The 9,453-nt window shown below is 66.8% G+C and overlaps 1 protein-coding gene across 1 annotated transcript; it reads right to left on the bottom strand.

The window, feature by feature from the left end:
- Nucleotides 1-597: 597 nt before the first annotated feature.
- Socs1 (suppressor of cytokine signaling 1) lies at nucleotides 598-2,324 on the bottom strand. Its single transcript, XM_042698337.1, has 2 exons — nucleotides 2,215-2,324; nucleotides 598-1,729 (listed from the first exon to the last, which is right to left on the bottom strand). Exon 2 carries the CDS (start codon nucleotides 1,677-1,679, stop codon nucleotides 1,035-1,037), a length of 645 nt encoding a protein of 214 aa, XP_042554271.1. The 5' UTR covers nucleotides 1,680-1,729; nucleotides 2,215-2,324; the 3' UTR covers nucleotides 598-1,034.
- Between the last annotated feature and the right edge of the window lie 7,129 nt (nucleotides 2,325-9,453).

Below are 9,453 nucleotides of genomic sequence, written 5' to 3'. Positions count from 1 at the left end.
AGGGCCCTACTGCCACCCCAGAACACAGTGTCTTTCTGGCTCCTAGCTGGGTGCTCACCGAAAAGCACCCAAGACGGAACAGGGCAGGAAGCAAGCAGGCAGAACAAGCTTGACCCTGACCCTGTGGACCAGGCCTCCAGGATGCAGTTTCAGAACGGCCACACCCCCTTCCAAAAAGTCCTCCAGCCCCCACCTCGCCCCCACCCTCTTCCTGGAAGTTGCTGTGGTCTAGAAGCAAAGAAGTTTCCTCTCTGTCATCCATTTCAAGCAGACTGTGGCTGGACAACCACAGAGCGAGCAATGGCCCACCCTCGGTTTTCTCTGCTGTAAGGTGGGGACAGAGCCGTGCCGAAGCCACAGGGCTGTTTCTCTCTGGGATTAGTGGGAGCAGGGGAGGCACAGAGGGGCTGGCATGCATCAGGAGCTCAGTCTCTGGCCGCCATCTTACCAGACACACACCAAAACTAGACCAAGAGTTTCCGAAGCCAGCTGACCCCCCCAGCCCCGGGTCCAGGCAGAAGCCCCCCTCCCCTGAGCCTGCACAGACCCCCATACAACTTTCAGCAAAGCACACGCTCTGGAAACTTGTTCTAAAAAAACAAAAAACCTTTCATAATAAAGTTTATTACCGAAACTGTAAAAAATATAAAATAGGGTTCTGCACAGCAGAAAAATAAAGCCAGAGACCCTCCCCCACCCCTGGTTTGTGCAAAGATACTGGGTGTATGTAAACATGAAGAGGTAGGAGTGCGAGTTCAGGTCCTGGCCCCAGCCATACTTAAGCCGGGACAACCAGGGGAACCCAGGGGGAGCACCAGGAGGGGAGCACCCCCGAGAAGTGGGGAGGGGTCTGCGGCCTCGTCTCCAGCCGAGAGCGGGAGGCGCCTCGCCCCCCCACACCCACTCCCTCCACCCCGGGTGGGGAGGGCACCCACGTGGTTCCAGGCAAATAATAATAATAATATAATAATAATAACGAAACGGTCAGGCGCCCGGTTAATGCTGCGTGCAGGGCGGGCCGCCGGGCGGGCCGGTCAGATCCGGAAGGGGAAGGAGCTCAGGTAGTCGCGGAGGACCGGGTTGAGGGGGATGCGCGCCAGGTTCTCGCGGCCCACGGTGGCCACGATGCGCTGGCGGCACAGCTCCTGCAGCGGCCGCACGCGGCGCTGGCGCAGCGGGGCCCCCAGCATGCGGCGCGGCGCCGCCACGTAGTGCTCCAGCAGCTCGAACAGGCAGTCGAAGCTCTCGCGGCTGCCGTCCAGGTGGAAGCGGCCGGCCTGGAAGTGCACGCGGATGCTCGTGGGGCCCGAGGCCATCTTCACGCTCAGGGCGAAGAAGCAGTTCCGCTGGCGGCTGTCGCGCACCAGGAAGGTGCCCACGGGCTCGGCGCGCAGCCGCTCGTGCGCCCCGTGCACGCTCAGGGGCCCCCAGTAGAAGCCGCAGGCGTCCAGGAGCGCGCTGGCACGCGTGATGCGCCGGTAATCGGCGTGCGAGCGGAACGTGCGGAAGTGCGTGTCGCCCGGGCCGGGGGCCGGGGCCGCCGGGCAGGGGCGCGGGCGCGCGGGGGCCGCGGGCGCCGAGGAGGACGAGGGGGAGGAAGACGAGGTCTCGGGCCGCCGTCGGGACTCTGCTGCCGTGGAGATTGCATTGTCGGCTGCCACCTGGTTGTGTGCTACCATCCTACACGAGGGGCCTGCCGGAGGGGTGGGCCATAGCGTCCGGGGGTGCGCTGCTGGGGAGACGAGCAGTGAGCGCGCGCCCGGGCGCAGCGCGGCAGGTCCGGGGGGGCGGCCGGACCCCCCGAGGCCAGGCGGAGCGCCGGGTCCGCGCGGCGCCCCGGGGCCTCCATGACCCCGTCTGGAAAATGGGCTTCTCTCGCCGGGCCCCCCTCCAGGAGGCCGGGGAGCTCCCGCCTCCCGGCGGCTGGCGGAACGGGGCCGGGAAGCCGGCCCGACCCCGGCCGCCCGGCCCGCGGCCGCCGCCTGCCGGCCACGCTGGGGATTGCCGCCCGCTCGCGGCGACTTGGGCAGAGAGGCTGGGAAAACGCTGCGCTGCGGGATCCCCGCGCGCGGGGGTCGGCCTGGGTGGGGCCGGCGGGAGCCAGGGGCGTGGCGGCAGGGATCCCGCACGCCCGGCCTGGAGGTTAGGTCGGCCCCGGCCGCCTTTCTCTTCCCTCCCGCTCCCTCCCGCCTCCTCGCCCGCTGGCCGGCTCACCTGGCGGCGGGGCGCGGGGCGCCGCGGGCGGGCGGGGCGGCGGGGGGCTCCGGGGCGGCTCTCGCGCATGCTCCGAGGCGGGGAGCCGTGCCGCTGCCACGGCCGCAGCTCGCTCTGCTGCCGCCCGCCTCTGCGCCAGGCTTTTAAACCGGCCCGGGGCGGGGGCGCGGGCGGCCCCGCCCCCAGCCCCGCCCCCGCCCGCTTTCGGTTTCTCTTTCCGCGGGAGCGCGCGCCCCCTGGGTCCCTTCCCCGGGCTCGGCGCGCCCGGCCTGCGCCCCGGCTGGGTCCCGGTGCTCCCCGCGCCTCGCCTGGCAGCGCCCGGGACGCCGCCTTGGAGCCCCGAGCCCGCACTCTCGCGCCGGCTCTCCGGTCCCCGGGGCGCCGCGGCTGGCGCGGCCACACCCCCTCCGGGGCCCGGGGGTCCGCGCTCGGCCCCCTCCTCCGGGAAGCCCGCAGGGCTCCCGCGCGCCTCCGCAGCCCCCCCCCCCCCCGCTCCACGCCCGCGGCCCCCCCCCTCCCCCCCCCCCCCCCCCCCCCGCAGCTGCCGCCGGCTCAGCCCGGCTCCGACTTCCCAGGAAGCGCCGTCCAGACCACAGGCTTCGGGGGAGCCCTGGGCGGCGCGGGAGGGGCGCCCCACCCACCCCCATCCCAGTTCCTCGGAAACGGGGCGCGGCCAGGCCGGCGCCAGCCTCTCTCCTGCCTCCCCGGGCGGCTCCTGCGGGACAGCGGGAGAAACTGAGGCCCGAGGAGCGCCGGTGATGGGCGCTGGCTGGCGGGTCAGAGCTCGGGCCGGGCCCGCTCGCCCTCGCGTTATCGGGGAGAGATCCGCGGGGCCCCTCCACACCTGGACTCGGCTGCGTCCCCGAGGCCGGGGGCCGGGGCCTGGGTGAAGGGCGGGAGCCGAGTCCGGAGGGTCGCGGCACCGGGCCCAGGCCCGCACTGCCCCCTGCAGGCCGCCCGCGGGCCGGGCCTCGCCGTGTGGACTGGGTGTGACCCGGGGCTGCTCCGGCCCGGCCGCGGGGGCCTCCAGAGACGGAGACAACCCGCCCGGGCCCGGGCTGGGGAGTGCAGGGCCGGCAAAGCCAGGCTCAGACGGGCCTCACCCTGGCCTGGCTGGCTTGGGGCTCTACCGCCGGAGCCACACCTCCAGCCCGGCTTCGGGACGGTTCTTTGGGAGTCCCGGTACTTTTCTGCCAGGGCGGGTTTTCAAGTGATCCTCCAGATCTCCGCGCCCTGTGTAGTTAGGATTATGGGTGTGAGCCCTGGACACGGCCAGCACGGTCACTTCTTAACCCGTGACTTCGGTACGCGACTAGCCCTTTTGTCTGGAGCAACCCGGACCCTGCTGGCGACCACCAGTGCCGGCTAGGTGTTTGTGCCATGGGTCATCCCAGGTGCCTGGAGCGCAGACATTCCCGGGAGTACCGGCTGGCCAGGGCCCCCAGGAGGGGCCCGCCTGGGATGTGACCCTTGACAGTGGGAGAGAAGCAGCCCTGCTGTGCTCTGGAGGAGGCGGGGAGGCTGGGTGGCTCTGAAGACCTTTCTCCCTGCTGCAAAGGCTGCCACTAGCTGATGGTCCTTCTGCACGGGGCCGGGGAGGGGGTGGTCCTATCACTAGCTCATGGTCCTGCATTGGGGCCGTGTAACTAGCTCATGGTCCCTCTGTGTGTGTCTGGGGTGGGCCGGGGGACTGTAACTAGCTCCTGGTCCCTACACTCTCTCTTCCCATTGGTGGCTTCAGGAGCTACTTGGGAAAGCACCTCTTTGCCCCAGCCTGGGACCTCCTCTTCCCTTATCCCCTTGTTGTCCCTCCCGTCCTTGCTGTGTTCCCAGGGTACACAGCTCATTGCAGGGCCAAGGTGGGGATCTAACCTGGTGAAGCCATTCTCCTTCTCCATTCTGCTGTTTCCCTCCTTCCCCCCCCCCCACAGTTTCCAGAGAACACAGCTCACACAGGGCAGAGTTGGGGTTCTGACCGTGAAGCTTTGCCCCATCCAACTGTGCCGTGGGCCCCTCCCCTGCCACCCCTGGGGGTCTCCACCTGGGCTGTCATGTCGAAGAAACCAGAGACACGTGGGGAGGCCTCCCCAGGTCTTGCCCTTATGGACCCCAGTCCCCAGTGTGTACGGTTCCCGGTCTGTCCAGTGGACATGACCCCCACCCCACCCCCGGGCCCTCCCTGGGTGGTGAGTCAGGTGCCCGGGGTCACAGGTTCTGGGCGGCAAAAGCGCACTAACAGTCACTCGGCTTAGCTTTCATTTTCTGAGCCTCAACTTCAAAACGAAACCCAACCCAGACAGCAGAGTGGAAAAAGAAACATGCCCAGCGGCTCCACGGGGCTGGCTGCCAGCTCCCAGGCGTCTGGGCAGCTTGCCTCGGGCGCTCAGCCTGCACGGGACACTCCTCCCAGCTTGCCTCGGGACCTGCCGCCACCCAGCTGTGCAGCCCTGGGCAGGCGCCCTGCCCTCTCTGGGGTGCAGTTCCTCGGAGCAGCTGTGCACAGGGGACCTGGAGCGGGGCGCTGGTGCGGCAGTGAGCGCAGCCTTGCAGTTTCTCTTTCCAGCTTGGGCGGCACTCTGCTGGGAAGAGCAGCCCGCATCATTCTGAAAGTGCTCTCTGCCCCAGTGCCCCTCAGCCCTGCTTTTCCTGGAACACGTTGGCCAGTGAGATTTGGGGAGGAGGGGAGGGGGGCCGTGACCCCTGGGAGCCTGAGTGGGGCCTCAACTGGGATGAGTACAAATCTGAAAAGCGGGACCTTCTGTCTCTGGCAGGTACTGACGGAGCACCTAGCATGCCCGGCACTGGGAGCACCTAGCATGCCATACGCTGGGAGCACCTAGCATGTCCGACACTGGAAGCCAGGGGCCCCCAAGCACAGCTGAGACTGAATTCAGTCATTCCCTCATGCTAAGCACCCGTAGGAAAAAATGGGAACTGAGTATTTGTGGGGGTGAGTTAAACCTCTTACAGTGGCGCTAAGGCCTTGAGGGGTGGGCCAGTGCAAAGGTCCTGGGGTGCAGCTCTCTAGCATGCTTAAAGGTCAAGGCAAGAGAGTGGGGGGGTGAGGCGGAGGGGTTGGTGGGGTCTGGCTGGCCGGGGGGGAGGGGGCAGGTTTCTCCCGCACAGGGCGGTCATTAGGACATGTGGTCGTTGGAAGAGCCCATGTCCCCTTAGGACTGTCCCTACACCAGCCGCGGAAACAGGGGCTGTGGGAGAGCCAGGACCCCAGGCTCCCTGCCGCAGGTGGGCAGCACCGCTCTGTCTGTGCCCCTGGGTGGAGCCATGGCCCAAGGGCCCAGAGGGCCAGGGCACCCTGGCTGGGCACACCTGGCTGGAGGCCTTCCTCCCTGTGTTGGGCAGAAGGTCATCTCTGCCCCTCATTCTTTCCTGCGGTGGACCCCAGGTCCATGGAGAGGGGTTCGGGGGGCTCCGGGGCCCTGGAGCGAGCGACAGGCTGCAGAGGTCCTGGGAGGACAGCAGGAGTGGGTTCCCGACGTCTCGATCTGTTCACGTGTCCCAGGCCCTCTGCCCCACAAACAAGTGAGACGTGGGCAGCGGGGGGCCCCCAGGGTCCACAGAGGCTGCAGGGCCGGCCCCCGATGCCGCCCCATCACGCCGTCGTCAGAAGAGCCAGCGCGGGGGGGTGCGGGCAGCGAGGCGTGCGCCGCCCAGCACAAGGCCGGACTGACCAGGCTCCCGGCTTCAGCCTTGTGTTTCGGGGCCCGCAGGCTGGGGAGCACCTGGCCCTGTGAGGAGGGGGTGAGTCCAAGTTTTCCAGAAGAATGGGCCTTGGTCTAGGGCAGGATAGAGGGCACAACTGGCAGTGTGCCATGGAGGGCCCTGCGCAGGTGAGGCCCCGGGCCCAGCTGCTGTCCCCTTCCTCTGCCAGCTCCCAGGCCTTCCCTGGAAGGCTGGCATACATCCGCTGGCCTCCAGGACAGGCTCGGTCCAGAGCGACTGCCTGTGTGCTAGCACTGTCCTGTCAAGTGACAGCGATCAGACAGTGCGGGTCCTCAGAGACCGTGAGAGCGGCCCGGGGAGGGCGTTCTCTTCCGCTCTGGGGGTCCCCCACAGGCCCCACTGCATACCAGCCTTTGCCAGACCGTACCTCACTGCAGGACCCCACTCTGTTTCCAGGCTGGCCACCCCACCCCAAACCTGTATGTGCCGTGTGGCGGTGTGTCCCGCAAGTGGCTGGCACATGGCCGTGCGCGTGCGTGGTGGAGGCTGGGGGGATGTGTGCGGTTGGAGCGGTTACATACGAGGGCCCGGCCCCACTGCACCTGCTCCCCTCTGCAGAGCCCCGCCCCACTCGCTGTCCCTGCCCCCACCTGTGCTTTCAAGCTAGGACAGCCCATGCGACAACTTTCTGAGTGAAACCAGGCTGACTCCAGGATGGCCTTCCAGTTCAAGCTTTAATGAGTGTTGCAATAATCACCGTGGTGACGTGTTCCTGCGAAAGGTGGCGGTCACCAAGGCGTCCGTCATGGTGGCCTTCCTCCGAATGCATCCCACACAGAGCAGCCCGGAGTGCCACCACCTCACTTACGCTTTCGCCCTGACGGAGGAGCGGGAGGGACGGTAAGCCGCGGCTGGACCCAAGACCCAACCTGCTCGGTCCTGACTGCCCACCAGGCGTTGTGGAGCTTGCCTGAGTGAATTTGCCCAGCGTCCCTCCACACCCAGTGTGGTCAGCTCCTCCGCACATCCGTGCACGCGGCCATCCCTTCAAGCCCAAGCGATCCGCAGCCATCCGCCCACCCCTCAGCCATGTCCTCCCGGCTGCACTCGCCCAACCACCTACTAGCCAGCGTGTCTAACCAGCCCGTGCATCCAGTCCACCCGCCACCCAGCTCATCACCTCCGCGCAGCTTCCGTCATTCATCTGCGTCTCCCCCGGCTGGAAGCGTACCTGCACCTCGCCTCTTGGTTCTCTTTCCCTGCCTGCCCCTCTTGATGACCTTTCTCTTGTTCACCTTCCCCTCCAAGGTCTTTCTCTTCCTGGAGCAGCCACTGTGGTGGGTGGGCCGTGGGGTGGCCTGCCTGGAGGTCTTGGATGGTGGGCTGGGGCTAGGGTTGGGGCTCTGGCAGCCGGATGGACTGCGGCTGCGGCTGCAGCTCGGGCAGTGGAGTCTGCGGGAACACTGGTTGCAGGGGTGGCTGCTGTGGGGAGGCTGGGAGTGGGCCGTGGTGGAGGGACTCTGCGTCTTGGTGTCCATGGGGGTGTACTCGGAGGGGCAGGCCACCTCCTCCTCCTCTTCTCCCAGCAGGCCCAGCTCTGCACAGGCCTGGCATCATGGGTTATATAGCCGGGGCCTATTGTGATGGCACAGGTAACAGAGGATGATGCCTGAGGCCAGACCAGGACAGAGTCTGCCCCTGACGCTCGCCCCAGGGCAAGGCAGGGCAAGGCAGGTTAGCTTGCAGTGCGGTGGGGGAGGGGGGCATCCCAAGTCGAGGCTCTGATCAGATTGAGTGGTGCTGTGCATCCCACGTGGGCACATTCGTTCTGAGTCTTCACTCCTCCATGGAGCTTAGCCTGGCACCCAGGTCCTTGGCCTCCATGGCTCCATCTCTCTGCTCACCCCCTCACCCATCCGTCCACCCGTCCAAGTGCTCCACTGGCCACCAAGCACACTCCCATCTTGTTTCCGGCCCTTCCTCCAGCATGGCACCGTTCCATTCCGCCCCACCCTCTCCCGTCAGTTATACGGTGCATTCCAGCACCTGCTGTTGTTTGCGGAGGGGGTGCTGGCCGGTCACTGCCCGCCTCACAGGACATTGGGAGCATGTCCTGAGAGCAGCTCTGCCAGGCCGTCGGTGCGGGCCCAGCCTCTGGAGCCCCAGCAGCTCCTCTTGGCCTGCTGGCCCGCACGGGGTGGTGGGTGGGAGGGCGCGGGGTGGGAGGGCGCGGGGCGGGCGGGCCCAGCACTGATTGGACAATGGTCCGCAGGAGCAGCAGTGCACAGGCGGCCCCGGGCCATGGCCAGTCCACCTCTGTGGCAATCCTCACACATCTAGGAGGTTCAGGGCCAGGTTCAAAGCCCACTCGGTACCAAGTGCCACAGGGCACCCGTGTCCGCGCCTCTACTCCTGGAGCCTTCAGAGGAAAATGGGTCTCTGTAGACAGGATTAAGCTAAGACCCTTGACCTAAGTGTGGAGACCCACTGCCTGGTGCTCTTGCTGGGCACAGAAGAGCCAGCACCCCAGGGAAAGACTTGCAGAGACTGGGCTGGAGGCCAGGCGTGGCGTGGCATGGCGTGGCGCAGTGTCCTGAGATGAGCAGGCTCTGGGTTCTAGCTCAACACCACAGAAAGCACAAGACACAGAGGCCGGCGTCCTTGAGCTGGGCTGCAGGAGGAAGGCAGCAGTGTGGCGGGCCACCCTACAGAGCTGCAGGTCTGCGTGGAGCCACCAGGCTCCCTGAGAGCCTGCGGGGCTCTCGAGGGGCGCTGGCCGGGGCCACAGCCTTGGAGCAATGTTGTTCCAGCCTGGCCGCTTCCCTCGGGTAGGCCAAGTCTGTGGGCTTCGCGTGGCGCTCCTGCTGGAGGCTCTGGAAGGTCTGCGTGGGGGGTGGAGCTGACCCCCCTGCACCGCTCACCTTGTATGGCTCACCTGTAGGGCTCGGTCCTCAGGACAGGCACCGTGTTATGGGCCCAGTGCTGAGCTCAGCACGTGCTTGGTGGGCAAATAGAACGGGATATGGCCAAACCAAGTCCCTCCTCCTGCCTCCTCTCCGCTCCATCCTTTCCTCCTCCTGCCTCCTCCTGCATCATTCTTTCCTCTTCCTCCCTGTCCCCTGCCTCCACCCCCCCCCCCAGCAATGTTCTGAAGCAGGCCTCTCCCGACTTGGGGTCTTTGGGGGATACGTTTCTTCTGGACAGGAGGAGGTAGGAGGTTGGGAGCGGGCATCGAGAGCGGCAAGGGTGCTGGTGGGCCTCCCCGGAGCAGGCTGGGGTGAGGAGGAGCCCCCGCTCCAGTGTGGCTGCCCACCCAGCGCAGGGGTGTGGGGGTCCCACTGCGACTGGGGCAGCCCCCCCGCTCCCTGCCCGCTGCATGTCCTGTCACAGTACCCGTGCACACACGCGTGCGTAGTCCGTGTCGGCAGGGAGGGGAGAAAAGCCAGAGAGAAGAGTCCCTTGGAGACTTTTTATTGACTCTTGTGTGAAGTCCTTGCCGGGTCGGAGATGTGCGTGGGCACCCGCGGTGGGCACCCCTCACCGGGCTGCGGCGGCAGG

The sequence above is a fragment of the Dipodomys spectabilis genome, unplaced genomic scaffold, assembly GCF_019054845.1.
Source record: "Dipodomys spectabilis isolate Male_0828 unplaced genomic scaffold, ASM1905484v1 ptg000231l, whole genome shotgun sequence".
Classification (NCBI taxonomy): Eukaryota; Metazoa; Chordata; class Mammalia; order Rodentia; family Heteromyidae; genus Dipodomys; species Dipodomys spectabilis.
Note: the sequence above shows the minus strand (reverse complement) of the source record. Positions and strands in the feature narration are given on the sequence as shown.

Bases quoted from the DNA above. Each gene is read 5' to 3' on its own strand.
- Socs1 (XM_042698337.1), bottom strand. From the start codon at position 1,679: ATGGTAGCACACAACCAGGTGGCAGCCGACAATGCAATCTCCACGGCA.